This window comes from Eurytemora carolleeae, unplaced genomic scaffold (assembly GCF_000591075.1).
Source record: "Eurytemora carolleeae unplaced genomic scaffold, Eaff_2.0 scaffold717, whole genome shotgun sequence".
In the NCBI taxonomy this organism is placed as follows: domain Eukaryota; kingdom Metazoa; phylum Arthropoda; class Copepoda; order Calanoida; family Temoridae; genus Eurytemora; species Eurytemora carolleeae.
This window is the reverse complement of record NW_019396864.1, coordinates 51,426-66,981: the sequence shown is the minus strand read 5'-3', so window position 1 is coordinate 66,981 and position 15,556 is coordinate 51,426. Positions and strand designations below refer to the sequence as shown.

General features: G+C 33.5%; 1 protein-coding gene across 1 annotated transcript; it reads right to left on the bottom strand.

Moving 5' to 3' along the window:
- Positions 1-1,491: 1,491 nt before the first annotated feature.
- On the bottom strand, positions 1,492-14,092 carry LOC111709520 (protein BANP). Its single transcript, XM_023483209.1, has 15 exons — positions 14,036-14,092; positions 12,832-13,062; positions 12,246-12,523; positions 11,528-11,627; positions 11,222-11,248; positions 10,661-10,866; positions 10,257-10,375; positions 9,589-9,644; positions 8,723-8,793; positions 8,176-8,280; positions 5,086-5,203; positions 4,322-4,403; positions 2,968-3,059; positions 2,397-2,793; positions 1,492-2,031 (listed from the first exon to the last, which is right to left on the bottom strand). The coding sequence occupies exons 3-15, from the start codon at positions 12,269-12,271 to the stop codon at positions 1,961-1,963; spliced, it is 1,470 nt and encodes a 489-aa protein (XP_023338977.1). The 5' UTR covers positions 12,272-12,523; positions 12,832-13,062; positions 14,036-14,092; the 3' UTR covers positions 1,492-1,960.
- Positions 14,093-15,556: the final 1,464 nt, after the last annotated feature.

The following is a 15,556-nucleotide window of genomic DNA, read 5'->3' as shown; positions in this document are numbered from 1 at the left end:
GTAACTGCCGGCTACTAGCGCGCCGGTCAGAATGCTCAAATATTTATTTTGACCTCAGAAATGAATTCCTCATGCCAAATTACATATAAATCGACATACATGTTAAAAACGTGCTAAGATGACCCATAATGCAATGGTTGGCTACTAGCGCGCCGGTCAGAATGATCCAATAATAAATTTGACCTCAGAAATGAATTCCTTGTGCCCAATAACCTATAAATCGACATACAACATGTAAATATGTGGGAAGATGACCCATAATGTAACTGCCGGCTCCTAGTGCGCCGGTCAGAATGCTCGAATATTTATTTTGACCTCAGAAATGAATTCCTCGTGCCAAATTACCTATAAATCGACATACAACATGTAAAAATGTACCAAGATGACCCATAATGTAATGGTTGGCTACTAGCGCGCCGGTCAGAATGCTCCAATATTAAATTTGACCTCAGAAATAAATACCTCGTGCCCAATAACCTATAAATCGACATACAACATGTAAATATGTGGAAAAATGACCCATAACGTAACTGCCGGCTACTAGCGCGCCGGTCAGAATGCTCCAATGTCTATTTTGACCTCGGAAATGAATTCCTTGTCCCAATTTTGCTATAGTTTGATGTATCGCATGCAACTGTTATTCTAACTTAGGCCAAACGTAGCACATAAGTATTCAAATATTTTCTTTCAGTGCGCGCGCGCGCGCGGATATTTAAGCCTTTGGAGGTGAATTTTTTTAGCGCATATTTGTTTCAAGTGTGTCAGGAAAAATGTTCCAAGTGCAATTATTGAAGTTAACATTGATTTACTGTCAAAAAAGTGGCATTTTTTCACAAAAAGCGCGCGCGCGCACTTTTGTTCAGATTCCTTCAAAACCAAAAAATGCATGTAATATATATAAACCTGAGCTTGCATGCAAAAAATCAGCCTCCTACGACAACTCTAAGTTATGTTTAAACACTGTTTAATTTTTCCGGAGAGTAATACGTTTCATGCCCCCCCCCCTTTGCTCATTTGAACTATGTTTTTTGCTCATTTGAGCTATCATTTGGCTCATTTGAACTTTTTTGGGCTCATTTGAACTTTTTTTTTGCTCATTTGAACATTTTTTGCTCATTTGAACTATTTTTTGCTCATTTGAACATTTTTTAACTCATGCTGAAAACACGAAATGTATAGTGGTTAAAAAGCTTGATATCCATAAATTTTTATTAATTTTTTCTTTCTTTTTCTTCAAAACTGTAAAGCAGGGTTTTAAAAACACAATTTAAACAAAAAATAGACTCAAGAATTTGTTTATGTTAAGTAGGCTTCCTTTAAGCTTCCCTAATTCAGATCCAGTGCTATTTTGGCCGTAATATCCAATGGGCCCGATAAAATATTTAGAAAAAAAACAGATTTGTATTGCCATTAAGTATAGAGGTAGCCGTTAAAAGTTTTTCAAAATCTCTTCCAGGGATTTAAAATATTTTTAAATACTTAAAAAATGACTAGCTTTGAAGATATAATATTTTCATATTAAATATACAAAATCTCATATTTAACATTTGTTATCATTACCATTTAAAAACCTGAGAAATCATTATGTACCGATTCAAAATTTGTATTAACACAACATGAACTAAACACGGAATCCCATTAATAAATATGTACACTCTGCTGCAAAAACTTTAAGTATTGTACAGATGAAATCATTATGAAAAACTATTGTACAGATGAAACCATTATGTACAAAATATTGTGCATTTAAAACCACTATGTACAAGTTTTTGTTCACATGAAGTGTACAGCTAAAAATAATATGTACAATCTAAATGTAATCAGATGAAACCATCATATAAATCTAGTGTATATATATACTCCATGTATTGTACAGATGAAACCATTTGTACAATCTATGTCATAAATTACATGAAATGTAAAGATGAAACCATTATGTAAGCTTAAGCTAAGGTATAAACTACATGTAATGTACAGATGAAACCATCATACAGTCTTCTTCTTCCTGTTCAGGAATACATATCACAGATCCTAGATGAAAATATTATAAGAACTGAACAATTTCCACACACTCAATTTTTCAAATATGTATATCTTTGCACCTGTTATCGTAGACTTTTGAGTATTTGTAAACTAAGAATCATGAAGAGTCAAAGTTTCTAAAGGTTTACAGCATCAGATTTTCAAGATAAAATTATCACAAATTTTGAGTTTGTGGAAACCTTTTATTGTTCAATTGATCTCCTTCACATGTCACCAACAAAATGGTAAATTATCAGAATAATTAGATTAGAATTTGTGTTATGAAGCATTTAAACTTTGTTTCAAACCAATTAACTTAAAAGAATATAAAAAGCATTATCTTTTTTTGTAATTGAAAAAAATAAGATATTCACCTAAATCTGTCATAATAAGTTCTCCGCTAGATGTCAGAGTAAGTGTTTCTTGTCCTAGCTCCGGAGTTCCCTGAACCCCGTCCTCAACTATATCTTTGTCCTTGTCCTCCTCCGTAGCTTCAACCTCGAGAACAGCAACAGGTTCAAGATGATCTAGTTCTCCATCTCTCACAGCCTCCAAATCCTCTGGTTTATCCTCTAAACCTTCTCCCGAGGTTTCAATCTCTTCAAACCTATCTCCTCCGGAATTATCAATTTCCTCCAGGTGTTGAGTAGAGTCTGGATCTATCCTGGTTGGGTTGGGTTGAATGTGCTCCATTTCTCCAGGTACCTGCTGAAGCTCTAGAGAATCTGATCCTTGCTGAAGCACATGATGATCTAATCCTTCCAGTCCAACCTTTATAAATATAGTAAACAATCAATTGACAATTGGAGAAAAATTTATTTCTTTCTTAAGACTTCCAAATGTTTTAAATGTTTTTTTCCCCAAGAAAAAGGAAATTATGGTGAAAATATAAAAAGACAAAAACAAATTAAATAGTATGTGATAATTTGAATTGTGTAAAAAGACCTGCATAAGGTGGCTACTATCTACTTGATAGAGTGGATAAACTACAATACTACAGTTCTCAGCACTAGCAGGTTCTATAGGTTTAGGTTCACCTAGAGTATATACAGTTGTAACAAATTCAAGAAAACAAGAAAAGACGATTACTACTGTGTAGCGAAGTTGACCGCGCAAGATTTACAATACATAATACTATAACCGCTCCAAATGTGTCTCCTCATGTCCCCCCCCCCTTTACCGCCTCTACTCGTGGAGAACAGCGTCAGTTAGCTTTAGAACGTCGAGATGTGAACACCTCCGATCAGGAACTACTAACTTTATGATGATGGCGCAAATACTCAGCTAGCAGCAGTCGAGCTATCCTAAGGGTTCCCAGTTTATCATGTAATCCAGAGACAACATAATCGCTCAATCGCATCATGATAAAACCGCGATCTCCGCCTACTAGGTTGGATAAGCCAGGTGTTATCAATCCTCTCTTGCCAGTTCCTGTTGATCTGCTCCACCAACATGAAGCCCAACTGTTCCATTCCTTTATGATGATGGCGCAGATACTCAGCTAGCAGCAGTCGAGCTATCCTAAGGGTTCCCAGTTTATCATGTAATCCAGAGACAACATAATCGCTCAATCGCATCATGATAAAACCGCGATATCCGCCTACTAGGTTGGATAAGCCAGGTGTTATCAATCCTCTCTTGCCATTTCCTGTTGATCTGCTCCACCAACATGAAGCTCCAACTGTTCCATTCCTTTCAACACTAATAATCAATGTTATTTCATTTTCAACCGTTTAGATACTCCAAATTAAGGGTCAATATTTTTTAACTTTGCTTTTATTTCTCATTTCATGCTATTATTCAATAAAGTTACCGAATATCCCTTTTGTTCTTTTATTTGTGTCAACAACAGTATACACAGTTGGTCAACCTTCTACTAAGATGTACAATTGATCAATCTTCCACCTAAGTATTCCAGTCTTCTACTAAGATGTACAGTTGATCAATCTTCCACCTAAGTATTCCAGTCTTCTACTAAGATGTACAGTTGATCAATCTTCCATCTAAATATTCCAGTCTTCTACTAAGATGTACAGTTAGTCAATCTTCCACCTAAATATTCCAGTCTTCTACTAAGATGTACAGTTGGTCAATCTTCCACCTAAATATTCCAGTCTTCTACTAAGATGAACTGTTGATCAATCTTCCACCTAAATATTCCAGTCTTCTACTAAGATGTATGAGTCTGGATTGAAGTAACCTTCAAAGGTAAATGTGAATCGGACTTGTCCCTCTTTTTATGAAGAGACGTCACTTGAAATTACAACAGTCCCTTTAATCTCAGTTTTTATCTTCTCACCTAATGGAAGTTTCTTGAGTTTCCGTTTGAAAAGAAACCTACATCTTGCTTCTATATTGTTCTTCAGACGGTTCCAATCCAACTGCAGAAGAAATTAAAAAATGTTAGATTTAAAACATTTTGCACCGTTTACACATGTAAAATAGAGCGGTAAAGGGACTGTAAGCGTAATTGCAAGTGACCATCCCCTGCAAAAACCCCTGTCAATTGAACAAATGATTTTTGTTCATATTTAGATTTTTAATGTAACTTTGTAAATTTTAGTATTGAGTCGAGGGTATGGTTTCCAGCGAAAACGATAAATGGTTTCGCGAAAATTTCGCATTTATCAAGAAAAATATATTTTTTCTCCTGAAAATTTCGCATATCGTTCGCTCCCGAACTATTTTTCGCGAAATACGAACGAAAATTTTCGAATTTTTTCGCAAAAGTTTTGTTCGTTGGAAACCCTTGTCGAGGGTCACATGAAATTGCGCTTACAGTCCCTTTAAGGTAGAAAATGAAGCTCATATAATACAATCTTTATCATAGGGATTTATTTTAAAAATAAAAGTGTCAAAAAGAATCTCGAAATAATAAAAACCCATCTAGTTATGAACTGAAGCATTTGATATTTCAAAAATTAAAAATTAGATATGGCTAGTTAAAAAATTTATGATTCCATCATAAAAGAACAGAGATTAAAAAAGTGAACACGAAAAATTGTAAAAACTGCAATATTTTTTTCATTATCCTGGTTTTAATAATCAATTAATTTTCCTAACCTCTGAAATCGAATACTGGTATTTGAGATGTGAATATATTCCATAGATAAATAGAGGATTTAATTGTTTCTTCTTATGTCGTCCCTTTCCTGTCAGATTAGATTCCGCTAGGGTTGTCCTAGAATATATCAGATTAGATTCCGCTAGGGTTGTCCTAGAATATATCAGATTAGATTCCGCTAAGGTTGTCCTAGATTACAATTCCGCTATGGTTGTCCTAGATTACAATTCCGCTATGGTTGTCCTAGATTACATTTCTTCTAAGGTTGTTCTAGATTACAATTCCGCAATGGTTGTCCTTGTTTATATTAGACAAGATTCCGCTAGAGTTGTCCTAGAATATATCAGATTAGATTCCGCTAGGGTTGTCCTAGACTATATCAGATTAGATTCCGCTAGGGTTGTCCTAGAATATATCAGATTAGATTCCGCTAAGGTTGTCCTAGATTACAATTCCGCCATGGTTGTCCAAGAAAACAATTCCGCTAGGGTTGTCCTAGAATATATCAGATTAGATTCCGCTAAGGTTTTCCTAAATTACAATTCCGCTATGGTTGTCCTAGAAAACAATTCCGCTATGGTTGTCCTAGATTATAATTCCGCTATGGTTGTCCTAGATTACAATTCCGCTATGGTTGTCCTAGAAAACAATTCCGCTATGGTTGTCCTAGATTACAATTCCGCTATGGTTGTCCTAGAAAACAATTCCGCTATGGTTGTCCTAGATTATAATTCCGCTATGGTTGTCCTAGATTACATTTCCGCTAAGGTTGTCCTAGATTACAATTCCGCTATGGCTGTCCTTGTTTATATCAGATAAGATTCCGCTAGGGTTGTCCTAGATTATATCAGATAAAGTCTAGGACAACCCTAGCGGAATCTTATCAAAAACACACTTTATATATTAACTGCAAAAAAATTACAAATATTATTTACACATATATAAGCTATGCTTCTCTAATACTAGTGTTTATAACTGTGTTCTATATCCTGATATATCCTAAATCTAATATAAATACTTTTAAATTAAAATTCAAAAGAAAAGTTTCAGACTAGTTTTACATCAAACTAAAAGTTTTAGACCATCAGGAACAACAGGGGTATTAAAATATTTTACCAAGCCAAACTTTACAAAACATATATAAGACACTTAAAAAACTTTGTGAGGGAGATGGTAGGGTGCCCCTGAAAATAAAATCCTACTTGTGCGAAACATTTTTTAAGAAGAATTAGGTAAAAACCAGCGCAAATACAAACTTTTTAGCACTTTTTGATACTTTTTCTAAATAAGTCAGCCAATTTAATGTTTTCCAGCCATTTTTGGCTAAAATGCTACAAATTTATCCATTTTTAAGAGATTTTAAAGTGTTATACCATTTCGGAAAGCTTGGTTCTAACTTTATATCACAGAATTGTTAGGATTTTCAAATGGTCAAACAAAGTAAAAATCGCATCATTTTTACACCATCAGTTAGATCAATCAGGAAATGGCTGAAATATTTTTTATCACTTTTAACACCATGCTATTTGCAAGTATTTTGACAATTTAAAATGAACGAAAGAGAAAGAATGTTTTATTGACTAGTTTAGCGGCAAATGTGCATGATATTGGCCAAAAAATTCATAATAATAATAACGGTATTCGGGCATAATTTTATGAAAAACAATTTCTTTTTGCCCAGCAAGAGGAGTACAGAAAGAAGTGCACCATATACTGATTTTAATATTGAACTTTTTGGCCAATACCTTGCATATTTGCCGCTAAACTTTTCAAGAAATATAATCTTTCAAGAAAACATAATCTTTCAATAAGTCCCTAACTACAGAATAATCGGTGTACCTGCTGAATAATCTGTCTTTCAGTCCCTACCTAATGTATAATCTGTCTAGAAGTCCCTACCTACTGAATAATCTGTCTAGAAGTCCCTACCTGCTGAATAATCTTTCTAGGAGTCCCTACCTACTGAATAATCTGTCTAGAAGTCTCTACCTACTGAATAATCTGTCTAGAAGTCCCTACCTACTAAATAATCTGTCTAGAAGTCCCTACATACTGAATGATCTGTCTAGAAGTCCTACCTGCTGAATAATCTGTCTAGAAGTCCCTATCTACTGAATAATCTGTCTAGAAGTCACTACCTACTGAATAATATATCTAGAAGTCACTACCTGCTGAATAATCTATCTAGAAGTCACTACCTACTAAATAGTCTGTCTAGAAGTCCCTACCTACTGAATAATTTGTCTAGAAGTCCCTACCTACTGAATAATCTGTCTAGAAGTCACTACCTACTGAATAATTTATCTAAAAGTCCCTACCTGCTAAATAATCTGTCTTTCAGTCCCTACCTACTGAATAATCTGTCTAGAAGTCCTATCTACGGAATAATCTGTCTAGAAGTTCCTACCTACTGAATAATCTGTCTAGAAGTCCTATCTACTGAATAATCTGTCTAGAAGTCACTACCTACTGAATAATCTGTATAATCTGTCTAGAAGTCCCTACCTACTAAATAATCTGTCTATCAGTCCCTACCTACTAAATAATCGGTCTAGAAGTCTCTACCTAATGAATAATCTGTCTAGAAGTCACTACCTACTGAATAATCTGTATAATCTGTCTAGAAGTCCCTACCTACTAAATAATCTGTCTAGAAGTCCCTACCTACTAAATAATCTGTCTAGAAGTCCCTACCTACTGAATAATCTGTCTAGAAGTTCCTACCTACTGAATAATCTGTCTAGAAGTTCCTACCTACTGAATAATCTGTCTAAGAAGTCCCAACCTTCTGAATAATCTGTCCAGAAATCCCTACCTACTGAATAATCTGTCTAGAAGTTCCTACCTACTGAATAATCTGTCTAGAAGTTCCTAAGCTGCTAAATATTCTGTCCTACTGAATAATTTGTCTAGAAGTCCCTACCTACTGAATAATCTGTCTAGAAGTCCCTACCTACTGAATATTCTGTCCTACTGAATAATTTGTCTAGAAGTCACTACCTACTGAATAATTGTCTAGAAGTCCCTACCTACTGAATAATCTGTCTAGAAGTCCCTACCTACTGAATTATCTGTCTATAAGTCCCTACCTACTGAATAATCTGTCTAGAAGAGCCAGAGCTAGTTTTTCTGCTCCTGGTTGAGATTGTTCTAGATTGTATAGATCTTCACTGGAAATAGGAACTCGAACCCTTCTGAAAAAAAATCATTAATAACAACGTGCCGACTGCCGTTTCTTTCGATCATAAATGTAAATATATAATTAACACAAGGTAATTAAATTGATCACATATTTCAAATTACTCATACTATTGAATGAAAACAAATCAAAGTTTCAGGGAAACCCTTTTGTCAAATCAAAGTCTAACTAGGTCTCTCCAATCGATAAAAAATGTTTTACTGTATTGAAAAGAAAAGACAGCTTTAAGTTTTTCAGATAAATAAAACTCTCGTTTACCTTATACTATACTTTATAGCAGAAGTAAGAATATTATTGCTTTACAATTTATTATTACAATGCTAATTGTCAATTCTTAAAAAAGACCAACTTGAAGTCATTACTCAGTTTATTGTTTTGAAACAAAAAAATTCTTATATAAATATCTATATATATCTATTTATAAAAACAAAACCGACCTATGAACATCTTCAGGATTTCCTAACCAAGACCCATGAGGGAAATCTGATTCTGCATTTAAAGTAACAACCTAAAATTCATAAAATTAGAGTTTAAAGCGAATCCATTTACGATCTCTCTCTGTAATCCCGTTGGGAGGAATTCCTTTGACTACCCTAATGAAAAAAACTGCGATCTCTTCTTTAAAGATGGATATAGAACCTTAAAGAAATGCAATATCTCTCTTACATAATGATCTATGAGCTAATAAATAAATAAGTAAATAAATAAATAAGTAAATAATAAATTACTAAGATGAACTGTTGATCAATCTTCCACCTAAATATTCCAGTCTTCTACTAAGATGTATATAAATAAATAAGTAAATAATAAATAAATAAAAGATCGTCCATCATTCTGTGGAAATCAAGACCCCTTTAAACTGCGATCCTTCTTTTAAGGAGTATCTACCTGCAATTGAAAATTGCCCAAACCCAATTTAACAAGTAATTAATAGAATTGCAATTGTTACCTTTATAGGGACTGTAAGTGAACCTCCATGCAAAAATGGCAATGCCCGATTTACAACATTGTACCCTTGAAAACTTTGTCTAATCCTCAATATTTATAATTTTTAAAACTGATAAATTTAAGTTGTGGTTTCCCTACACGAGTGACATGCGCATTTCTACATCAGTAGAACAAAAAGAACTATGAAAAATAATTACTTTTCAACCTAGAACAATTACAGTATCTTCCACACTGCTGATTATATAATGGTTTTAAGGGTATCATTGTGAATCCGGCATTGCCAACTTTGAATGGAGGATCGCATGAAATTACGCTTACAGTCCCTTTAAGACGAATATTGTGAATGATTTATAACCTGAGATGACCCAGTGACCCTGGTTCCAGGAGTATTCATCAGAACAGTAGGACCCCCTTATTTGAATAATGATTTTCATGATTGAGGGGCTAATCAAAATAATTTTGTTTTCGGATCTTCGTTAATTATGAATAAACACCTCCCCTCCCCCCATCCCAACGATATTTGAAAATATTGAAATGCTTACCATCTCAATGTTATCAGCAATAGCTAAAAACTCGTTATTAAAATAACCATACTTCTTAAAATCATTTTGATAATTTGATCTCTAACACTAAAAGTATATATTTGGAATTTCAGAATATAATCTCCTTTTACCAAAAGCTTTAGAGGCGAAATATTTTTCCGAGTTATAGCTCTCCCAAAAGCCAAAGGGGCAACAGAAAACTTTTAATCTAGACAAATTACAATAGTTGAAAAAAATGAAAAATATCTGCTAATACAACTACAATTTATGTTGTCTACCTAATTATGATTAAATTACTTGACCGAATTAAGTTTAAAGGTCTCCTCAAAGGTTTTTATTATTTTACGCAGAGTTTTTCTTATAACTGAAGAAAACTTTGAATCTCGAACAGTAATACCTTTATAAAAATATAAAATATCTTCCATAGTACTTGTCATGTGTTAATAAATGGAGGGCAAGATTTTAACAAATCATAGAATTCCTTCTTGACTTAGTTCAGGTTTCGCAGTTTTACAGAGCTTCACAGATTCAGCTGAGGATGTTTGGATGGTCTTAGGGGTTTGTGTGCACGTGGTGATTAGTTGAACAGAAGAACCGGTTCTGAAAAAAACTTTTAATAAGTCTCTTTAGCTACTAACAAATTTTCTAAATTTAAGATTTGCTAAGAGTTCAACTCACATTGGGCCCTCATTTAAGGCGTGATGTAAATACTAAATAGGGATTTATTTAACCAAAAGGAAAATTCAAAGTGAAATATTCTTAAAACTTTTTTATTTATAAATACAAATAAATACGCACAAGGCCAAGGTTTTACTTGTTACAAGTTTCTAGTTACAAAAAGATCTATTTAGTAAAATTAAAATGTTACACTTAAAAAACACTTACTTGATTTGTGATGAAAGCTTAAATTGCTGATTTTTCAAAGCTTTAACAGAATTTGTAATTTCTTCAGAAACTCCATTTATTTTCTGGGAGATTCCATCCATTCTGCCACATACTCCATCCATTTTCTCAGAGACGTCATCCATTTTCCCAAATACTCCATCCAGTTTTCCATAGACTCCATCCGTTTTCCGATCTACCCCTGTTATCTGGCGGACAAAATTATATTGAATCATTTTTTGATAAAAAGTAATGTTTTTTTCCCTTTTTAATCTGACATGCCATATTTTCTTTCTGAATACAAAAGGTTTGCTTTTTCTCTATATATATATATACTTTGCTTGTCTGTGTAAGATCCGAAACAGGCACAGTCCAGTCTGGGTGTCTGTTTGTTTGTTTGTTGAAAACCCACTCAAAAATATTAAGAAATCAGCGAACTTTTTTAGTATTGTTTTATATCAACGAAGAGAATATGCTCACCGATAGAGCCACAATTCAAAGTTATAATAGAAAGCCCTGAAAGCCTATTATATATATAAGATCATATTCTTTTATGTTTTGTTCCTGGTCTGCCAAAATCTGAATCCAGGTCTGAAACAAGTAAAAACATTATAATTAACATCCTGAGTGGGAAGGGGGGGGACACTCCAGGATGGGACACTCCTTGCCACCTCCCTCTAATAAGCCCGATGAAGATTATTCAAATAATGGAATAATAACCCAAGGTTGTATAATAAGGCTGCTCACTCTCGATGCGCTCCAATGTACGGGATATGTCGTCTCCTTAGCATAGATGGAGACGACATTTCCCGTACATTGGAGCGCATTAAGAGAATGCAACCTTATTATACAACCTTGTAATAACCTGACCTGTATTTGCTTGATGTCAGTTTGTAGGTTGAGAATAAGCGTGGTTTGATCTGTTAGATGTTTATTTGCAGATCCAATGGGCTCCCGGGTTATAATATACCTAGAAATTGCCGGGTTATAATATAGCTTAGATATTCCCGGGTTATAATATACCTAGACATTGCCTGGTTATAATATATTTAAGATATTCACAGGTTATAATATACCTACACATTGCCGGATTATAATATAGCTTAGATTTTCCCAGGTTATAATATACCTAGACATTGCCGGGTTATAATATATTTAAGATATTCACAGGTTATAATATACCTAGACATTGCCGGGTTATAATATAGCTTAGATATTCCCGGGTTATAATATACCTAGACATTGCCGGGTTATAATATACCTAGACATTGCCGGGTTATTATATACCTTGGATATTCAAGACAAAAACCCAAATCTGAACAGTGCAGATTTGGATCCACGTCAAAATTAAATGGATCCTAAGCACTAGTTATGATATAGATATTCCCGGGTTATAATATATCTAGATATTTAACTCTTGTTAAGTTATACAAAAAAAATACAATAAAAGTAGATTAAAAACATTAAATTTGAACTTCTTGAAAATAGACATTTATTTTTAAACTTATGAAAACCACATAAATCCTAAAAAGGATCTTGTGGAATTAGTAACATTAGAGAAAAATAAAAGAAAAAATCCCTAAATTACCGTTTGGCTGGTTCAATGGATTCCATTTTAGTCTGAAAAAATATGAAAAAAAGAATTAAGTCTTTCACAAGTAAACTATAATACAGAATTTACAAACCATATATTTAATAAATACTACCACCGTCAAGATTTAAGATAAGTCCAAGAAGATTGTTGATCATAAATATGACAATATGAGAGATCGGTATGTGCACAGCCAATGGCAATATATGGCAATATATGGCAATATACCAATTGGGATTGCCCGATTTATTTAAACACATCAATTTGAACACATTCTTAAAAAAAATTATTTCAGTTGACCGTCCGTTGAAAAGAGGAGCAAGCAAGATTCACAACGGTATCCATTAAACCGTTTATTGATCAATTACGTTGAAGACATGGTAGTTTTTCTAATTAGAAGTGTCTAATTCTTAAAATTTCCTCCACTCACTTATTATCCGCAACTCACTTAATAACAAATTTTTAAAGAGAAGATGATGAATATATCATGTATACTATTTATCAGACAGAATTATCGACAAGGGTACCGTTGTAAATCTGAAATGCCAATCTTTAAATCGAGATAACTTGAAATTAAATTTACAGCCCCTTGAATGAACAGCTTTAAAAGATAAAAAAAAAATCATGGTTTTGACGTCATCAAGGCCACGTGATTTTTGGTCTGATAGGTTTTCTGGAACATGAGGTTGACCCATTGCTAGAATTTGCGACTGCTCCGCTATCACTTTTAAATTTCTTGGCTGTAGTGGTGTTGTAACACTCTGAGGAACTACGCTTCTGTGCCTGCATCTTGGTTAAATCCTTCCTGTTTTCTCTAAACCCAACAATATTTTTCAAACTATGTAGTTTCTAACTATTTTTAAAGGACTTAAGACGTTATTTGAGGTGACAGAGTAACATGTCCGATAAATAATAATAAAACACAAGGATATTTTATTCAACTTGATAGGATACAGATATGGTACTGTGGTGAATCGGACATGCCACGCACTTTATAAATTCAGGATCACATGCAATTACGTCTTCAGTCACTTAAAGATTAATATTAAAAAATAACATAGAACGTTTGAAATATATAAAATTAATAGCACCAAATGAATGCTGATTTCATGAATAATATTTAAAAATTTTTATCTAATGAATAATATTTATTAAATTTTATTTAATAAATAATATTTAATGAATTTAATTGAATGAATGATATTAATGGTTCCTGTATGTTCTCTGGTCTTTCGGAGAAATATTTATGGACACGAATTCAAGTATAGTTTCCTTAAAAAATCTCTTTTTTGATTTTTGAACTTATTTTTACTTCCAAACGTAGGACAAAACTTCCTAATTAGTACACAAACTGGAATAAGACTTAAAGTGCAATTATCTTTTCATGTATTTCGTACGCTAAATATAAATGTCTCATACTTATCATAGTAATCCAAGGATTTTTACGGAAAATGTGATTTTTAAAATAAAACTAAAATACAACTAATTCAAATAAAATAAACTTAATGAGACTGTAACCGTAATTTGTCGATAGCTTGTCCGATTCACAACGGAGCTCTTTCAACTTTTATCTGATCAAGGATAAATAAAATCATTTTAACTCGTGACTTGTGGATTTATGCAGCAGAGACAATGAAGGAAATTTACAAACTGTAAAACCTCCGAAGAAGGATTGTTACTCTAATGCAGGTTTTAAAGTTGCTATTATGAATCGAAAATGTTATGCTAAAAAGGGGGCCGGGTATTTAAAAATACTACGTCTTTGCTCCCTATAGATATAATTTCACCTGAGAAAGAGAATTCAGAAGGGCTTCTGGCTTCCCAACATGCAAACTGTAAAGTCTGCAGGGACATGGAGAATGTCATTTTTCAATTGTCATTTGTCATTTGTCATTTGTCATGGTCATGGTCATGGTCATGGTCATGGTCATGGTCATGGTCATTTGTCATGGTCATGGTCATGGTCATTTGTCATGGTCATGGTCATGGTCATGGTCATGGTCATTTGTCATTTGTCATTTCATGGTCATGGTCATGGTCATGGTCATGGTCATGGTCATGGTCATGGTCATGGTCATGGTCATGGTCATGGTCATGGTCATGGTCATGGTCTTAGTCTTAGTCTTAGTCTTAGTCTTAGTCTTAGTCTTAGTCTTAGTCTTAGTCTTAGTCTTAGTCTTAGTCTTAGTCATAGTCATAATCATTGGTCATTGGTCATTGGTCATTGGTCATTGGTCATAACTATAGTGAAAGTCATTAGTCATTATCATAATGATAGTCATTTGTCAATGGTCAATTGTCATTGTCATCGTAATTATCATTATCAAGGTCATCATACTTGTCATTAGTAAGAATTGTTATTATTTTATTATTGAATCATTGTAACATTGATCAAAGAAACTCCTTTTACAACAATAAGAATTTTAGCCTGGTTTTCCCTACTTTCCTTGGATTGAAGGATGATTGTTTAATTTTATTGTAAATTATTGTCAAGGCACCATTTGAGGTACCAAACCGGTTTTAAAGGTACGCAATTAACTTAGAAAACATACAGTGCACTAGGACACACAAAAGTTTATCAAACATATATATAAAATCCATACAACTTGCAGATCATATTTGTAACTAGCTGGTGCCCGGCGTTGCCCGTGGATTAAAAAAACTAACTTTCTAGATAAAAAAAATCGATTTTTGAAAAAGAAATTCCGATTTTTGAAGAATCCTATGTTGCCCCTCAGGTAGTGAGCACTCATGAGTTTCCTCAACCTGCCCATTCGGTCCAGCCGTTTGGCCAACTATAAGCTGAATATCTATATATAAATTTGGCTTGTCTGTTTGTTTGTTTGTATCCAATAAACGTCAAAACGGCTGAACCGATCGGGCCCAAATTTTTTGTGGGACATCACGTGACCACAGGGAAGGTTTATGAATTATCAAAACTTCAAATATTTGTCTCCATCAAAATTCGGTCTTCATTAAATTTTTGAAAATTTTGAAAATCCACGAAATTTTTTGTGAAAATCCGCGAATTTTGTTTGTTTTGTTTTACAATGTACACAAAGAGAACATGTTCACAATTAATTTAGAAGATGGGCGCGAAGCGCCCTATAAGGGTAGTATATATATATTTGAGCGAAGAGCTTTATTATATAATTATAATCATATGATTTAATTAATTGAAAAGGAAGCTTGGTTGGAATTTAATGCTCATATTAAATTATGAATTAAAGCCACATTTAGTGGAATTAATCATTTTCTTTGATATTTCCAGTAATTAATTAGATTATATAAAGAGACAGTTTCCTCCT